Below are 19,728 nucleotides of genomic sequence, written 5' to 3'. Positions count from 1 at the left end.
GGCTTCAGTGTGTAATTTTATCTGTGTGTTTGTGTGTGTATGTGTGTGTACCGTCTGTGGCTATGCACTGTACAAACACTAAAGAATAAAAATAATGTGCTCACCAACATACCGTATACGTTTGGTTTTTCTAAGTACCGATGAAGCTTCAGTCACACACACCCATCCATCTTCACCTGCAGGGCAGGTGTGTCAAACGTGTTGCATTTTTGGGTGGAGCCAGACTCCATTTCAGGTCCAAACAACCAGTCAGCGAGAAGCCGTCTGACTTACCCTGGCTACAACATGCCGGTTGCAGATGATTATGATATGAGATAATAACAATGAGTGATGATGTATATTGTGACATAATAACTGATGGGTCTGGGAGGGATTTTAAGCAATAGTTTGACATTTTGGGGAAAATGCTTATTTGCTTTCTTGTCAAGAGTAAGGTGAGGAGATTGGCGCCACTTTTACATCTGTACGGTCAGTCTCAAACTTAGCTTAGCATAAAGACTGGAAACAGGCGGACGCAGATAGTCTGGCTCTGTCAGAGGCAACAAAAGCCGCCTACCGGCACCTCTAAAGCTCACTAACATGCTTCATCTTGTTTTTTATCTGTAAAAAACAGAAGCTTCAAAGTGACAAGTTGTGGCTTTCATTTACTCCTTCTTGGCCAGAAGCCGCCCGTAACCCCTGTGAAACGGCAACGGAGATTCAGCATGTTAACTGGTGAGCTTTAGGATACAGCTAAGTGGATTTCTTTGAAAACTTTGGACAGAGCCAGACCAGATGTTTCCAGCACCTGCTCACTGCAGTTCATAGTCAGCATACTAACATGAAAGTGGCTTCGATCTTCTCATCAGCACATTTCCCAAAAATCTTCAACTATTCCTTAAACAACACAGTTATGAAACACACAGCCTCTTCTGCTGTGAGTGTACCGAGTCAATAGATACATGTGTGCAGGTGAACACGTGATGCTTTTTCTTGTTAAAAGTGGATATATAGAGGGATATTTATATGCATATACGTTGAGGAAAACAGGCTTCTGTGATTGGTATGTTTGCGAGAGAAAGATAGAGGGGGAGGCAGAAAGAGAGAGAGCGAGCGTTGGTTATCACAGTGGAGGTGACCGAGCAAGAGGCGGTTCAGAGGTCGGTGGTGGCCTTGGCGGTGAGGTCCTGGATGCGGCTGGTGTTACAGTTTTTGCAGAGGACGTGTCCGTCCAGAGGGTAGCAGCCCTGGTTATCCCCCTCTGAGAGCAGAGAGCCACAGTCCTGCAGGACACAGACACTCCGTTAGTCCACCAAGAGCAGCCAGCCCTTAGCCCCGCTCAGCCAGCACCGGGCTCGCACCCTGAATCAGAACCGCATTTAAAAACTCAGCCAGTGTCAAGTTACTGGATGCTCTCTGCAGAAAAGAAGCCAGTGTTGTGGTTTACTTCCAGCCGGTGAGTCTGGAGGGGTACCAACACCAGTTGGTACCCCTCCAGACTCACTGGCTGTTACTGGGCAACAGTCAGACAAAAGATCTCTTTCTCTTAAGGGTTTGTACCGGGTTCCTCAAAGTCCCAACAACTCCAGCAGAGTAATCTTCTCTCCAGCTGATTATTCACATCAATCTTGTGAGTCACATTCTCCCAATTACATGACTCAATATCAAATCATAAAAGGACTTGCATCAGGACATAGATAGACTACAATATGGTAAATATTATAACTGCTAAACATCAGCATGTTAGCATTGTCATAATAACTATGTTAGACTAGTTGTCAACTGTAAAATGAATTGCCAGCTATTTTGATAATTGATTAATTGCTTTGAGTAATCTTTTAGAAAAAAAAAGTTAAATTTCAATTTCTCCAATTCCAGCTTGTTAATTGTGAATATGTTCTAGTTTCTTCAGTAAAGTGAATATCTTTGAGTTGTGGAGAAAACAAGTGTTTTTAGGACGTCATCTTTGGCTTTTGGAACACTGAGCAACATTTTTATAACCATATTTTGACATTTTATAGACCAACTAATCAATTAATCGAGAAAATAATTGACAGCCCCCATTCAGTCTGGCAGTAGATTGAAGAGAAAAAGTACTATCTGAGTGATGACTGTTGATGTCTGTTGCTCTGATCCGCGCGGCTGACATCTCTTAGATCCCAGTGTTGCTCTATTAAAGTGCCGTGTGTGGATCTTCAGTCTGACTCCAGCCTGCAGTCGGGTTTCTGATCTTGTGTGTGTAAAACCGTTTACACTCTTCTTACAGCGTAATAACCACACACACACCATGTGGACAATTGGATATACAGGCAAATACAGACACACATTGCTTTGGCATCATTTTGTCTGTGACACTGGGTTACACTCTGAACCTCTCTCTCTCTCACACACACACACACACACACACACACACACACACACACACACAGTGACTTACAACTCCATCTACTCATGTCTCTCTAGTGACAGAAGTCTTCTCTTGTTGAGCCCCTTCAGCTGAACTAATCTGCTTTGCTTTTCTTTGACCTTTCTGTCTGCCAAACACTCTGTGTACACTCACATTGGCACTGCTCTTTGACAATGTGACACATTATTTCTCCTTTAGCCGGGCACGTAATGCCTCAGCGCCGCTTATCAGCCGGTGAGCGGCGGCGGGCAGATTGGTTACTATGTAAGTCCATGAACTTTGCAGAGGAGAGATGGAAAGCTATTTCGAGGCAGGTAAGAGAGAGGGATGATCCACTCTCGCTGAAAAGGTGACTCGGGGGACTGGCATGATATGCCTCATACCTTCATCCCATAACGACCTGGAGCTGTGCAACACTGTACATAACCAGCAGTACTAATTATAGAGCTCCCACAGCAGAGGAGGGAGACACATAGAGAGCATACCTCACAGCGGTAACACTGCACGTGGAAGTCGCGGTCCAGGGCCACGATACGGACGGTCTCCTCCTGGCCCGGTGCTGGCATTATGGGCTCGGAACACACACAGCAGCGCGGGGCGAACTTCCTGTCAGACACAACCAGGAATAACAGGAATTAGAACAATCAAAACAATAGCATTATGACACAATGTGACATTGTAGTAACACCCCTGTGGGAGTCCTCAACCCTAAGCTAGGGACTAATGTAACCCCTGTGGGAGTCCTCAACCCTAAGCTTGGGACTAATGTGACCCCTGTGGGAGTCCTCAACCCTAAGCTTGGGACTAATGTGACCCCTGTGGGAGACCCGAACCCTAAGCTGTTGGGACTAATGTGACCCCTGTGGGAGACCCCAACCCTAAGCTGTTGGGACTAATGTGACCCCTGTGGGAGACCCCAACCCTAAGCTTGGGACTAATGTAACCCCTGTGGGAGTCCTCGACCCTAGGCTGTTGGGACTAATGTGACCCCTGTGGGAGTCCTCAACCCTAAGCTTGGGACTAATGTGACCCCTGTGGGAGTCCTCAACCCTAAGCTGTTGGGACTAATGTGACCCCTGTGGGACACCCGAACCCTAAGCTGTTGGGACTAATGTGACCCCTGTGGGAGACCTCAACCCTAAGCTGTTGGGACTAATGTGACCCCTGTGGGAGTCCTCTACCCTAAGCTGTTGGGACTAATGTGACCCCTGTGGGAGTCCTCTACCCTAAGCTGTTGGGACTAATGTGACCCCTGTGGGAGACGCGAACCCTAAGCTTGGGACTAATCGGTCTATCAACAAGAGTAGAAACAGCATGTATTACAGAATAGAATGCCTTTATATATGTACCATTAAAATGTATAATGAAATTCAGAGGGTAAATTCTGTAAGGTGCCCCTAGTTAACAAAACAAGAAAATGATTATGAACAATAGTGTGAACACATTAATAAACAATTATTCAGATTTTCCTTTATTTAATTATTGATTCACTCAACCATTGAAGTGCTTACAGCTAAATCTGCACTTCTCTGAAACAGTTTATAAAAAAATAGAATATTTGAGGAAAAAGCTAAACATAGCAGGACTCTGAATATCAGAACTGACTTTTCTAGTAACATTTAATAATTTCCCATCAGTAAGTTTGGAAATGCCTTCAATAGGAAGAGGTATGTCTAACAATAGGGTCAGCAAGGATATGAAAAGCAGGCTGAGACTCGAGGTCATGTCAGGTGACTGGAGGCCGCTGGACACTTCTATTTCTGATGCTTAATGCCTGGGAAGCAGGAAGTGAAAGGGCTTTGTGGGAGACGCTGAGGGCCAGGCGTGATGATTCCTCGACACAAAGAGCTGTGCTGTTCAGGTCACACTTGTCATGTGGAATCAAACAACGGCCCAGTGCAGCTCCTCCACCGAGCTAAAGCTGTGCACTCCCACCAGGAGCCAGCTGTTTACTTCTGTTCGCCTTCTGGTCACTGAGTCCAGGAACATTTCTGGTAAGGTGGTGGTTACGCAATGGGTGGAGTGTGACACGACGACAGCGAGGAGCTATTAGATTCATAAGGTCATTGAGCTTGCAACATTGCCTGCAATATTTTCTGAAAGGGAAGCACTGGGGTCTCTTGGATAGATTCGGCTTCCATAGACTGCAGCTGAGTTTCTCAGGTCAGTCGAGGATTTTAAAGAAGCTTCATTTGGTTTTTAACCACTTGGGGGAAGTGGAACAAGCTGTCAACACCACGGTGACATATCTTTCACCTTCCACTTAGTCATTTGATCCATTGTTAATATGAAACAAATCATTTGTGCAGCTATGAAGCAATGTTGGACATACAGCATGCTAGTTTCCTGTCTTACCCCTGGATTCCACCGTACGTGTGTGCGCTGCGTTTCGGCGGCACATCGACTGCCGCCAGCGGTCAGGTGATTCGGCCAGCCGTGACGTGGAAGTCATCCAGAAGAAGCTCTCTGACTAAAACATGCGCCAGGTCTATTTCTGACGCAAGGCCATCAACATCCGGGAGGCAGGAAGTGGAAGGGTCAGGAGCAGGGGTGTCAAACGTATGGCCTGTGGGCCAGAACCAGCCCGCCACAGGATGACTTTGCAAAGTGTGAAAATGGCAGAGAAGTAATTCTTTCCAATTCCAAATGAACCACTTTAGCTCAGATAACATCTGAGTTCTTTTTCCATCCACATCTTTAATCTTAGAAAGTTTGAGTTTTTTCTCTGATTATAATTTTTCTTCCTACGATGGCCTTAGATCGCCGTCAGAGCAGAAGCAACTTGCTTTTGCCAACATCAAGCTGACAACAAAACTCTGTGGCAGATAAAGTTTCTGATCTTTCAGGAGTGGTTTACTAGTCTGGCCCACTTGAGATCAAATTAGGGGTATGTGGGCCATGAACTAAAATTAGTTTGACACCCCTGGGCTAGAGCACCCGGTCAATTTTCAACATGAACACACTCCTGATCGTATGTTACGTCACTACACTACTGACTATTAACTAAAACACAGCCACAAATCTTTGATCCATGTTGTTCATAACTGGAATAAATGAAAGAAACCATTTAACCATGTAGACTTCTTACTTTCATGGTAGATGCACAAATATCCAAGAATAAAAAATCGTCTCAGTCGGAACACAGCACGTCCATGCCTGGTGGAATCTCGGGGGTTAATGGTCGTTAGATCAGACAATGTGTGTGTGTGGAGAGAAACTAGCCCGGGCGCCCGGATAGCTCAGTTGGTAGAGCGGGTGCCTATTTATAGAGGTTTACTCCTCAAAGCAGCAGGCCCAGGTTCAACTCCGACTTGCGGCCCTTTGCTAAATGTCACCCCCCCCCCTTTATGTTTTCAGTTGTCCTATCAAAATAAAGGCCTAAAATGCCCAAAAGATAACTTTTAAAAAGAAAAAAAAAAAACTGGACAAACAATATCAAGCATACTTCATAATTCATTTGAAAGCTATTTCAAACTGGAAAAGAAAAAGTGGAAGTTAGTCACTTCTGACTAATGTCATCAAATATTAACAAATTATTTACCACTGTTTTGGTCTCCACCAACGGCTCTTAAGTTGCTAAATGCTCCAAGCTAAACACTTTATGAAGACCTGAGGGGAGCTGCAGAGTTTGGTTGTGGTTACCATCCCCTGTTAATCCAGACCCATTCACTTTAAACCTGATAAGAACAGAAACAACATACTTGTGAAAGTCCTCGATGCAGTGGATGTGGTTGGAAGCGTCCACGGTGAAGGGGATGCCGTCCAGGCTGCGGTGACACACCACGCAGGTGAAGCAGTGGGGGTGGTAGGCTTTCCCTGTAGCTCGCAGGATGCGCTCCATGATGGGCTTACTGCAGATGGTGCAGGTCTCAAGGGTGTTCTGTCGACACAAACACACAAACCCACAGACACCCACGTGATTACACAACAAACCTGATGATTAATGTAGTGTTTCTGATGATTCATTTCCTAAAGGCCTTTTGAATGCTTGTTTTCAATTAGCACATGTCTGCTAACATATTGTAACAGTTTTTTTCTGCATCTTTCCAGGTTTGAGCTCGTGGTTTTACAGCTTGCCAATGCCAGTGGTACCCTGTAGGTGGCTCGGCTCCTATTTATGCCCGCGCAACAAATAAATCCACACTCAGGACCTTTAGCTCGGCTGTCCTCGAATGCCTCTGAAGCTGAAGGAATCTGATTAGCACTCCTCTTGAAACACAAACACAGTCATTTTTCATCTGCCCTCGCCTAACACTTCATCCTCACATAAATATTTCCACTTTGTGATGACTGCAGGGTTTTTGCAGCCAGGCGACTGGGCAGGCGGCCTGCGGGGGGACGTGGCGGCCGCCTGCCTCTGACTTATCTGTGGCATCTCTCTTCTTAATATCTACCGGGAGACGCCATTTGTTATTTCAATACTTCATAAATAACAACCGCCTCTCTAAACAGCGATGCAATTACTGGGGATGGATATATCATGTGAGGGTGATCAATTTGTGGCCTGATGTGGCTGTGTGAGAGCTGCTTCTCTCTCAGGCATTTCCTGGATGTTTGTGTCTCTCTCTCTCTCTCTCTGCCCCCCCCCCCCCCCCCCCCCCCCCCCCCCCTTTCGTGCGCTTGGCTGGGCTAAAGAGTGCACGCTTCAGCTCTTCCCATTGGCTCCCACTGTAGTGGCAAGCTGCCTCAGTGTTTCCAAACACAGCTCGGGGTGTGTAGCAACACTGCGCTGCGTCATCGGCCGCTTCCCAGGCGCACCGCGGGGCCCTGCCGTTTAAAATGACACTTGTGTCACCGCTCGGCCGAGGTGAACTCCCAGCATTCCCCTGTCCGGCTGCGGAGCACATGCAGTGCCATTTATAGTCTATATGCTAATGAGCAAAGCTGCTTTACAGGTTGAGGGTCATTGAAATACAATGTAAAAAAAGTCCCTGACATGACACCGTGTGGTGTCTGACTTTTGCTTCTCACAAAGCCAGTCGCGTGTCAACGGAGGGTAAAAGGGCAACAAATGAGAGCAGCTGATGTGTGACTCAAGGCTGTGAAAAGGTGGTTTGAAATATGGCTGTTTCTTCAAAGCACTCCTGGAGAGGCATTATTTCATGAAAAGCAATGTGTGCTCCGCATTCTTATTTGTCTTTTTCCCCCCTCCAAGACGGTAATAGAAATAAACATAATTCCCAGGGCAACATTTGTGTATAAACAATGTCCATATTGCAATCCTGCTCAATCCTGGAAGTGGAATGAAGCCTTTAATGAGCTTGCTGCACTGAGCCCTTGAGGTTTGCCTCATGCACGCACACAGAGACCGAGAGAGGTAGAGAGGTTGGTAGAGAGAGAGAGAGAGAGAGAATACATTTGCAACCTGAGAATGTGAGTAAGATGCTGGGGCCAAACAGCACTAAACCATCCTCAACTTTTACTCATCTGTCTGCATTCCCACTTACTTATTCTCATCTGCCCTTCATGTGGGAATACCTTGCCCTTGTTTAGCTTAACTAGAGCATATGATTTCACAGCACAGTTCCTCCAGGCCATTGTAATGAGTACAGTACTCAAAAGGCAAAAAATGTCTCTCTTTCTCTCCAATGGTAAGATTCTATGACCTCAATTCATTCATTCTGCTCAGCCTCTGTTGGTTTTCATTCACTCGTGACTCCTTCTATTTGGTATTAGGTAACGTTTAGTCGGCCTGTTACTCAAATGTGAATCTGATGTCAAAACAAAAAAACCTACATGACTTTTGGTCTGTGTTTGAACCCCACAGATGGTTTGAAAAATTCAACATAAGTGACTTCATGCCCTCTCCGTCAGACATCCAGGTCCTCTGCAGTTTGCCACTAGAGGGCTGTATATGTCTGCAGATGTCCGGGTTTTGCATTTTCCCTGACTAAATGTGATGTATTCAAGCATATGTATTCTTTTTTCCCCTCTCCCTCATACATTTCTCTAAGTGTTTGCCCAGAAGGCTAAACAAATGTCTAGGCAGATGAGGTAAAGTGAATTTAGGTCAGACAGCCTCTTGCTGAACTGAGGGGTGAGTGGAGTGTCTGTCAATTGTGGCTCCTTTTCCTCATAGTTAGCCGTTAGCTTTTTAAAGTGCTATCATGGTCTCGCACCAGACACACTGATGCCCCGCGCAGTCCGGCCCAGCTTCCACTATTTAGCAACGGGCTCCCCGAACAACGTTTGACACAGCTGTCTGTTGGAATGAAGAATGTGATGCAAACAAAGCATGTAACAGGGAGTTAAGAGGTCCCATGTGCTCGGCTCTGAACAGAAGAGCCAGGCCTGACGGAGTGAGACAGAGAGCCAGGGACACAGAGTCAAACCACTTACATCACTTAGAGGAAGTTAAAATCCGGGTGGGGTCTTTTGACTCATTTCTATAATTAATCTCTTTGTAAAATGTCCCTTTACTGGATTCAATTCTTTCTTTATTTAGATTTAGTTTTAAAGAGTATAGTACAATGAAATTAGACACTAGTGATAAAAATAAAATCCCAGATTCTTCCGTGTAGTAAAACAAGGACCCATTACTTGAACAAATGACGTGATAAGAATTATGGTTACAACTTTTCTATTAATTTGCAGATGTTTTTCTCAGAGCCCATGGTGCCAACTTTAAATCATATTCAGTTTCCAACAATGTACTGTAAGACAAGAAAAGCAGCAAATCCTCACACGTTACCAGCTAGAACCATTAAAATGCCATTTTTGCTTAAAAACGGCCAAAATAAGAAAATAGCTGCCAACTCATTGTATTAACGTACATTCTGCTACAGTCTTAACTATTATATTAAAACTGTTCAACTACATGATAGAAATACTTCATTCACTTCATTTAAATCTTCCAAATGATTCAGTCTGTACACAACCACAGGTAAAACCCAGCTGGAACATGGTTGCAGATGAGACCCCAAACAGCTGGAATCGGCTGTGGCATACTGCTAACTTTAAGCTGTTTACCATCTCCTCCGACCGTACCGACACAAGTTTTACACCTATCGGTTCTCTCTTCTTCTCACACGGCCTAGCCGGGCTGACAGGAGGCAGGCACGAGTTCACTGAGACTGCACGCAATTTATGACCTGGCACGCTGAACTCTGAGTGGGCCAAATTTACAGATGATCTGATTCAGTGTGTGTGTTTCCAGACCCTCACAGACTGGGCTGGTCTGTGCCAGGCCATGCTGTGTTAAATTAACAGCAAGAAAGAAAGACAGAAAGAAAGACAGACCCGAGCTGATGCAGCGCTTGCTTTCTGCAGCTGCAGTGAATAAAAGAAGCGGATTTGAACTATGAGTCAATTCCCTGACCCTCCTCCTTCCTGAGGCAAGGTGTCGACCTCAACAAGCAGCCTCTCTCTCTTTTATTACTTAATATGGGTCAATCAAGCAGGACAAGGGAAATAATATTACAAATATATAATCATGTACTCAAGTCTGTTCTTTTTTTTAGAAGAGGCAGTGCTAGTATAAATGATGGAACTATGACTCATAAAGAAAGTGAAAAAGTTACAAAAAGCATGGGTCCACAACAGTAAGGTCTCCCTACAGTGTGTTTTCAACCGACACCACAAACCACGGCTCAAATATATAGTTTTTTGGGTAAACAATGATTGTTAGAGAGAAATTGTTATGACATTTTTTGATATAGCAATACAGAGCACGGCCAATACACAGAGGGGAAAAAAGGGGAGTGACATGCAGCCGAGGGCCGCAGGTCGGAGTCGAACCCTGGCACACGGCATCGAGGAGTAAACCTCTGTTTTCAGTCTTTATGCTAAGCTAAGATAACCGGCTGCAGGCTGTGAATGTTTGAGAGTGGTATCAATCTTCTCATCATACTGTCAGTGAGAAAGTGGAGAGCATATTTCCCTGAGTGTTGAAATATTCCTTTAAATACGGTGCTCTGACAGTCTCAGCAGTAACAAAAGCTCATGCGTTTAACAAAGGTTGTTTTTATTTTGTTGGAATGCATTTAATTTGAAGGCGTTCCTGTTATTTTGTCCATGCTATTAAATCCCTCCACATTCCATCTTCTAACGTGACACGTGCTCTTCTCTGACCATCAACAAGACTCTACTCAACCTTCATTAAGATGGCAGAAATACACTTGGGTTGTTTTACTAATTAACAATGTCTACAACTGTATTTCTTTACAAAACCATCCCGTGTAATGTACCACTCACTCACACCTCCACCTCCTACGGCTGAATTACTCCACACCACGCTGTGAACTGTCTTCAGTCTACAGTAGATCTGTGTGGCTCTTCTCTTCGCTGAAACACTGACAGTTACCCCACTCACAGCTGACTTGGCACCAGCTTCGGTTCATGCATATTTAAAAAGCAGATTTGGCAAAACAGGCCACATGTCAGTGTTTACAGACACTGATGCTGCTGTGTGAATCCTAACTGTCAAGCACTGCTCCCAACCAAGTATTTGTATCACAGGGATATTTGTAAAAAATGTAAAGTAATTAGGAGGTGCTGGGAGAGATACCTTGAATCAGTTGAAAAACCTTTCGACAAAGCAGCTGATATGATTATTGAGGTTGGGGTTAAAGGAAAAAGAGTCGTTTTCCACATTAGGCCAAATCATTGAGGCCCACGGAAAACGCCAGAAATCTGCTTAGGTTGAGGGAGGTAGGGAGCTCATTACATCTCCTCACATTTGCAAAGGGATGGTGGGAGCTCCACCCTTCACTGATCTGTGGTCTGCTCCGGCTGCGGAGGTGCAGACATCTGTGTGGAATGCTGTGTGTGTGTGTGTGTGTGTGTTTCCTTTTAGCTGGTCAGGCTCAGTGATCAGGCTCATCTCTCTCACCTCATCCTGCGAAGGTTAACAATGAGCCCCCCCCCACGGTCCCATCCCCAGCTTTCCAGTAGCCGGCGCTGCCTGGCATCCTAACTCTGTCCATCTGTCTGTGCAGTGTGTGAGCATCCGGCCCACAGTTTGAGCATATGAAGATATGCTAACGCGACTTGTCCTTTCTAAGTGGGTTATGTAAATCACCCACTCGTATCGTTTCCGCTGGCTGGACGCAGACGACTGAGGTGTGTGTTTACGTGTGGGTGTGAGCGAGCATGTCACGCAATAGAAAGTGATTCTCCTAATGGTTTGCTAACTCCGAGGATCAGTGGCCTTGAAACCATCAGCCGTATAATTCACAGACGGAGCATTGGTGACAATCATCTGTGTGCCAGTCAGGGCGAGTGCGCCGAGGTTTCGGCGTCTTTGACCTGGAACAGTGCAGGTCTACCCTGCTCAGCTCAGCCTGTCTATCTGTCTGTGTGATGAATTCACACTAGGCTATGGAGGAGCAGCGCGTGCGGGAATGAGCCTCCTATCCTGATTTGTTTTTTTTAACAGTTTTTATACCTCTGCCTGGACGCTTTATGGATCCTCTCGGCAGCGGCTGGTCCGCCTCTGCATGTTTCACTTCTTCCACTTCAGGACATGAGTTCTGATAAAGTAACAAAAACTGCACTAGGGCTACAACTAATGAATGTTTTCATTGTTGATTAATCTCTCAATTATTTTCATGATTAGTTGTTTGGTCCATAAAATAGTGAAAAATGAGGATTGGTGTTTCCCAAAGCCCAAGATTACGTTCTCAAATGTCTTTCAAAGCCATTCAGATTACTGACCCAGAGGAGAGAAGAAACCGGAACATATTCACATTTAACAAGCTGGAATCAGAGAATTTTGACATTTTCTTCAGTTCTAAACTGCATGTCTCAAATGAGATTGAAAGATTCCTCCACCCTGTTACACTCAGCTGCACACAATTATTAGTTCACACGCATTTCTTACTGAAGCTAAGTGATAATATCTGCTGCAACCAACGTGAAGGGACAAGGCCGACACGCAGCTCTTGCCTCGCTCAGGCCTTTCTTCAAAGAATTAAAGGTGGCAGTGGGGGCCTTTATCTCTGTCCCCGGCTCAGGCAAAGTGGCCGGCCTGCCTGTCTGCCTCTCTGCCTTAAATTCTGCTCGGCAGCAGAATGTGACCCCTCTGGACTTTGGGCAATGTCTCCTGCTCTGGTTACAGAGAGAAACTGACAAAGACCCCGGCAGTACTTCTCTCATGCCATGAGTTAGAGTGACATTGTGGTGGGTCAGCACTGGGTCACGGATATTTTCTCCTGCTTGCTCCTGGGAAGGGAGGGGGGGGGGGATTCAGAAATGTGCTTAGACAAATAACATGAGGAAAGTTTAGAGGACCCGGTGTTTGGAAGCGTTCTGTCTTTTCTTGTCCAAACAGTGTATTCTAATAACAACACTCCTGCGAATCATTTACTTGCTTGTAATGGATAGGACAGCTGCTCTTCCTGCACTGCAGATCAGTTCTACCAAATAATGACCTGCTTGATTTTAGTGGGCTGAGACTCACCGTACAGCGGAAATATACACACATGTAATTGTCTTGGCAAGTCTGGAGATGTACTAACATGTGAAATTCTATTCATGCAAGTGCTCTCTAATTGGCTCACTCCTTTGAGGAATTAGACCGAGTTAATCACGTCTGAATATACAGGACTCAATTAGAACTCTGCGAGCTAATGCAGACGGCCATGAATATTTGATGACAAAGTCAGCAGAAAGCCGAGCTGCTGCGCGTTTGCGAGTGCGTCTCACACGACAAGTGAAAGCAGGCTGGGTGGGTGCCTACCTGCCGCCGCTCGGCGTGCGCGCGGCAGCAGCTCTCCCAGCGTGAGCAGCAGCTGTGCAGACATGCAGAGATGCCAACAGCGAGCTGCAGCGTCACAATGGCAAGCATATGGGGGGCCTGAACTCAGCACGCAGACTGCAAGCTTCTGAATCTGACTAACTGCATATCCATCACAGTTCAGTGACAGGTGTGTGGGTGGTGTGTGCAGTCATTTCTAATTAGAGCAACATTACTGTCAGGGGAGCAACAATACCAACTTTCTGTCTCTGTGATGAACTGTTTACACGTCTGTGACTGGATGGGAGAAGAGATCCGCCTGTGATTGGATGTATTGGACGGTGAACCCCCTCTCTGAAGGACAGCAGGGGCTTTAGGGGAGTTCTGGGGGATATCCCATTGGTAGGTGGGAGAGTAGTCTGGTTTGATGTGCTGGGGAGGACATCCGTTACCAGGAGCCCCAATACAGCTAGCACCATGACTGTCGCCTCTGGGGGCTGTGCCACCCCCAGGAAACTTCCCTTGGCTATCTGGATTTTATGAGTATGGAGCGTTTGAACTCACTTGTACAATTCAGTAAACACAACTAGAGCAGTGGTTCCTTTATGTCTATCGCTATCAGACAGACTCATGTGACCCTTTATCAACACCACCCATCATGCTCCAACTCTGTTCATTTCAATTTATTTGAATACTTTATGTACATTTCCCTGAAGATATTAAAATAGTTTAACTTAAGTAACATTTTAAATGCAGGAATTTTACTTAGGGTATTTTTACAGTGTGGTATTAGTACTTTTACTTAAGTAAAGGATCTAAATCCACCCTGAGAAGATTTAACTCCCCAAAATATTGTATTATCATCATTGTGTTTTGGAGTCGTTTGTGTTGAGGTCAGTTTGGTCACTATGGCCACTTGGAGAAGCTGGATCTTTCTATTATGTATCAATTACTTTTAGCTAATTATCGATTTTTTGGCTAATAATCCTCTCTTAGCTAACAAATTCAAAGCATTTCTTTATTACTTGTACTTCTTGCAACTTTTCTGCCAACTAGTTTTATTGAACCCACTGCAGCACATGGTATTTAAGGGAAGTGCCGTATTTTTCCACCTTAACCCTATTCTCCTGTTTCTGTGTCTAAGTGACTGATGGGAACAACAATCTCTGACATTGGTCCAGGATTAAGAGAGATTGTTACAGCCGGCAGCGGAGAAACAAGCTACGATGGACGTTAATACGGCAATCCACTGTCACTATAATAAAGGGAAAAGCCCCCAAAAATTATCTTAAAACCCCCCAAAAATAACAAATATAAAAACATCCACACGTTGGGTTTGCTAAAGCCACCAGACTCCAGGCAAATCCTAAGTAATATAAGCATTGTAAAATACACTTCATTCAAAATCGACAGAAACAAAATAAAACTTTTCATAAACACTTCTCTAACCATCACCAATCTAGTTTTGCTATGTTGCTTTATACACTACGCTAAACGTATTGCTTAAGAATATTAATCTGAGTCTGTCAGTGTCAAAATGAGAACTTTTGTGAAAGTAAATACAAGCTGGAAAATTGCACTATTAACGTACATTGTCCAGGTTGAAAAACTGCTAGTTCCCCTCTAAGGTGTTGACTGCCTCAGCGGGCTGGAGCAGCGTGCTGTGCTGCAGCCTACTGTAGCTGGAGGCTCATTGGTCATGGTTACAATGAATTTACTAAACATCAGAATCACACCAATTTACTCAATTCTATTTAAATGGTTACATTCCACCTAAACATGAATACGTTGATATATACAGTTTATCATTTTTAAATCAAATCAGGATTTCTAATTCTCTTCTAATACTCACTGGTCACAATCTTCCCATCTAGAGTCCCCACACCCAACTGCAGAAGCGTCCCCTGCATGGAATCCATTTTACATTTCCATAGCATACTGCCCTAAAAACATTATTATCTTCAATTATCTGTTCAATGTTTTTGAGTACAAGCAGGGGTTAATATGCCAAACCCATTTCCATCTTGTGTTAACATAGATTATGAGCAGAGGTGGACAGGATTTGTCCTGCACGTTCAAGTTCACGTTCTACCCAAATGCGAGCCCCAAATCAATTATTGTAACTGTCCTTGGAAACAAGGTGGAATTGTTTAGTCTAGTCCTTGAGAATCCGTTTGTTTTTTGGCTCTGACTGTTCCCATCATCAAAGCCGACTGTAAATGAGAGGGAAGTGCCAAGTCTCTGTGGGGAAGGGCAGTTGTTTATATTCAATACACTGGAAAACAGGTCCATAACCAATCAAATATTGGACAGTGTCCAAATAAAAGTCTCACAGTTCCTTCTTTGATTTTGCATTTACTGTATCACAAAATTGAGGCACTGAGGAATACAATTAGTGTAACAATATTTTGGATTAAACCGCAGTTATTCTATAAACTGTATTATGTGAACCAACCAGACGTCTAGGTCCTCCTGGCAAACACCATGCATTTCTTTTGTCAAACTTCTCTTAGTGGAATCACTACAAAGAAATAATCCAGGAATCTTATAATGTTTGTGGTCAGGATATGAAATTCACTCAAAAAGTTACATTTATAACACTGATTTATGGTTTGGGTGAGCACATGTTTTATCAGTATTGTCTTGATTTGGGTGAAATGCATGGCAGTGGATTGGTAAACTGAGCCACAGAGAAGATGCTTTTTTTCTGATGACAGAAATTCCTATTAAGAGTTTGTGTTGAATAAGTGGTTCTGTGTGTGAAAATTAATTGCACCAAAAAAGAAGCAGCCTCATAGTTAAGTCATAAAAAAGCCAACATGAATGGGCGAGCAGCGAGGCTCACATCACCACTTTCCAAGACCGACAAACAGACACAGAGGGTGAGAGCTCATCAGTCAATCATGAACGTTTCCTGGTGACTGGCAGGTCAGAGCTCTTCCTTTACAATGGCAGAATGGAAAGTCTTTCGCAGAGTGTACCCAATCAGGCCGAAGCCCATTTATTTGAAATAACACAGCCATAGTACAACACCAGATAATGAACGTAATTACATTCAAGCAACTTGGTGTCCGTGACCTTGGTGCTCTCTAAAATTCTGTCAAAAGAGGCAGAAATAGATTAAGGTTTTTGTGTGGGCAAATCCCTATCTTTATTATTACTTCTCTTTCAATATGGAGCTGGGCTCCTGGCGTGACCTTGTGTTACTTACATCTGTCTCATTACAGTACACTTAAACCGGCTGCACTTTGGATGATCTATATTCATGGGACGTGGTAGTATAAACAGAAAAGTGGGGATGGGATTCTGCCTCAAAACAGGGGACTGAGCATTGTCTGCCACTCTTTTACCATTCACTGGTGTCAGTTAAGCAGACTGAATGGATCTGTTTACCAGCAAGGAACCTAAAGCAAAGGGCAGCTAAGGAACCACTTAAAAGTAAATTAACTGGGCAAAAACCTTGATGTGGGACTGCGGCAGAAAATGGAAGGACTGGAATGGTAACAACGCAGATATGGACTTAAGATATGGATAGAATAGAGTTAAGAACAGCAGGATGGTACCCTGTGTAAGCAATTAACCCCAGTGACACACTCCAAGTGCTGAATGTCTTGAAAGACCAGCGGAGCTCCCAGAGACAAGAAGAGTCCCTGTTGCTCTCAACTCTGGTAACTAATACGTAGGCTCTCCTGGTTAGAAGCAGACTTCCTACAGTGAAGGAGACAGTAAAGTTGTGAAAATTGAGCCTATAAATGCTGCCATATTTGACTTTGGGTTAGTGCATATAGTAAGAAATGAGCTTCCATGAGTCAACATGTTAAATTAAATGGGCCTCATTCACCAATATCCTAATTTTCTTGTTTTCCTAATTTTTTTTATTGTTCTTTAGAACGTTCCTAAGAAAAGGTCTACTTCGGATTCATGACGTGTTCTAAAAGTTGTTCTTAGAATGATGAATCCCCATGAAATATTACATTTTAAATTAGAACAAACAAGTGAGCTCTGAAATGTGCGTAAGAGTGCTGGTGAGCGGGCCTAGAGTCTGTTCTTCCCAAATGAGAAAACATTGGTGAAGGCCAGAATCTTCATGAAAACTGCGTCCGTGGGGTTTAAGAACTACTGTGTCCTTAAGAAGGTTTGGGGAGGCTGCGTGATCTTATTTGACAGAAATCGATGCATAGGCCTACTCCTGTTATTTCTGACGATTTGATAAACTCAAATTGTATCATTCAATCAACGGTTGTTTGGTAAATTGCTCTTAAACACTTAGAGAAGACTTGAATTGCCATTTTTATTCTTAAATCTTTGGCGCTGGTGGTTTTCCTCCGGGGCTCCTTAAGACCTCATGATCTTACTGATGTGGTTGATTTAGCGACACCACTGGTTATCGGGGGAAACGGCTCGATCAGTTTAATCAGGGCCGCCGTGCTGCTGGAGCCCAGCGAACAACGCTCGGACACACTTCTTCGTGAAGTGAAGAAATAGAATACTCTTAGCTCACATACTCCTTTTCCTTTCCTTTATTGTGTTATATATCTTTTTTGTGCATTTGGTAGGTTTACAAAGTGAGAAAGCCCAACGTTCAGACAGTGCAGATTATCGTTACATATGAAAGACTAACTTGTTAACATTTGAATAACTTACCACTCTGGAACGTCCTGCTCCTAGCTAGGTTTGTGAATCTTTTTGGGCTGTTCTGGATGAGTTGCCGTGGTTCTGGATGAGACACGGGTTCAAACATGTACAGCTGAGCTGTAGCCATGGTTACAGACTGAAGCGAGTTTGTTTTGAATCACACAAGTATGCCCATCCTCATACTCTGCTTCTGACTGGCTAGTAGTCCTTACCTAGGTACTGTCAGGGCCCTCATACTCTGCTTCTGACTGGCTAGTAGTCCTTACCTAGGTACTGTCAGGGCCCTCATACTCTGCTTCTGACTGGCTAGTACTCTTTACCTTGCTACTGAGCATGTGCAACTCCCACCAAAGATGGAACAGAAGTGATATGTCTCACTCTGGAGCTAAAACAGAGAGCTCAACACACAGGGGGAAAAGAGGACCTGCAGCAATGTGCAGTACAACAAAAATGTGGTGCTTTTTGAAAATGAAACCATGTAAACCTATTCTGATATATCTTCTAAATACAATTATGAACCTAATAATGAGACTAATAGGAGCTATTTATGCGCTTGAAGTTTCTTTAATCACTTAAGTGTATCATGCAAGAGAGACAATAAAAACTAATGGGATGGTCAAAGTTGGATACATAAGGAAAACATTCCAGCAAATAGTTCCAGCTAAAAAAACACTTTCATTTTAAGTTCTGGTTGACTAATGTATGTTAACTTGCACTAACAGTGGGTGAATAATGTTTGAAACAAGCCTCAATTCGGCACGCTTCGGTACAAAAACAAATAGTACTATACCCCTGAATAGTAATACTACAGGAAAAACTCGTTGAGTAGCCACCATGTTAGACATACAACACAAGAGCAACTGTGGATCTCATTTCAGAGCAGCTTAACCAAGAAGTCAGACAATAACAATTAAAATCACTATCTAATTTGATGCTGCAGACTGCGAGTAGCTGAAGGTGTGCAGCCGGTTGCTAAAACTTCTTAGTTCAATTTCTAAAACTCATCCAGAGCCAAAAAAAAGCTGTAAAATGATTGTTCTGCAGATGCATTTTTGATGAATAATGGCTGTCAGCACTAACCTCTGATATAAACACATTTCCTGGGACTGCTTCACAGTAAAAGCAAGCCCGTGTTTTGCTATTACGATGCTCTTAAATGAACTAGCAGCGTAACAGTGAGCATGGCATCCATGAGAAAGAGACTGGATTACATGAAGCTTAGTTTTCTATGAATCCAGTCTCCAACACTAACACTGAACAGGACTATATGGAGAGCTAAATAGAGAACGTAAAAACGTTGAATTAAATGTTCTAAAAAACAGACCATCAATACCGTATTCACCAGAACATGAGATAAATATACCTGAAAAGTGAGGTTGTCCTACATTCGGGGTCTAGACATTTAAACCACAATGACCCGCTGTCAATCAAATTCCCAACAGTTCCAAACAAAACAGCTGAAAAGTAGTTAAAAAATTGATAAGTTCTGATGCTAACTTTATGATGATGGTGATTAACAAAGCAAGCGCCAAACAACTGCCAAGCACCGAAGGAATATGGTGTCAAAGAATGTAATCTACAGAGATGGCAAGCCCAAAAAGGCCGACTTAAATACTGTAACAACCAACAGACAAAGCCAGAAATCTGGGTGCAGTCATGGACTCCGACCAGAAGTTTAACAGCCACATTAAGACAATTACAAAGTCAGCCTGTTATCACCTTAAGAACATATCAAGGGTTAAAGGACTTATGTGTCAACAGGATTTGGAAAAACCGGTCCATGTAGAACAGCGTCTTTACAGGTCTTCCTTAAAAAAACAAGAGACTGGATCACATTACTCCAGTCCTCACTAAGACCAAGAGACTGGATCACATCCCTCCAGTCCTCACTAAGACCAAGAGACTGGATCACAACAATCCAGTTCTCACTAAGACCAAGAGACTGGATCGCATTACTCCAGTCCTCACTAAGACCAAGAGACTGGATCACATCACATCACTCCAGTCCTCACTAAGACCAAGAGACTGGATC

At 43.8% G+C, this 19,728-nt stretch overlaps 1 protein-coding gene across 1 annotated transcript in view; it reads right to left on the bottom strand.

The window, feature by feature from the left end:
- Window positions 1–592: 592 nt before the first annotated feature.
- The window catches only part of lpp (LIM domain containing preferred translocation partner in lipoma), a 139,343-nt gene continuing 120,207 nt past the window's right edge, over window positions 593–19,728 (bottom strand). The window contains exons 9-11 of the mRNA XM_034882215.1: window positions 6,088–6,266; window positions 2,872–2,992; window positions 593–1,262 (exon numbers count right to left, since the gene is read on the bottom strand). Of these exons, the coding sequence (XP_034738106.1) occupies window positions 1,134–1,262; window positions 2,872–2,992; window positions 6,088–6,266 (429 nt within the window). The 3' untranslated portion in view covers window positions 593–1,133. The remainder of the gene's footprint in view (window positions 1,263–2,871; window positions 2,993–6,087; window positions 6,267–19,728) is intronic.

The sequence above is a fragment of the Etheostoma cragini genome, chromosome 9 (genome assembly GCF_013103735.1).
Source record: "Etheostoma cragini isolate CJK2018 chromosome 9, CSU_Ecrag_1.0, whole genome shotgun sequence".
Classification (NCBI taxonomy): domain Eukaryota; kingdom Metazoa; phylum Chordata; class Actinopteri; order Perciformes; family Percidae; genus Etheostoma; species Etheostoma cragini.
Note: the sequence above shows the minus strand (reverse complement) of the source record. Positions and strands in the feature narration are given on the sequence as shown.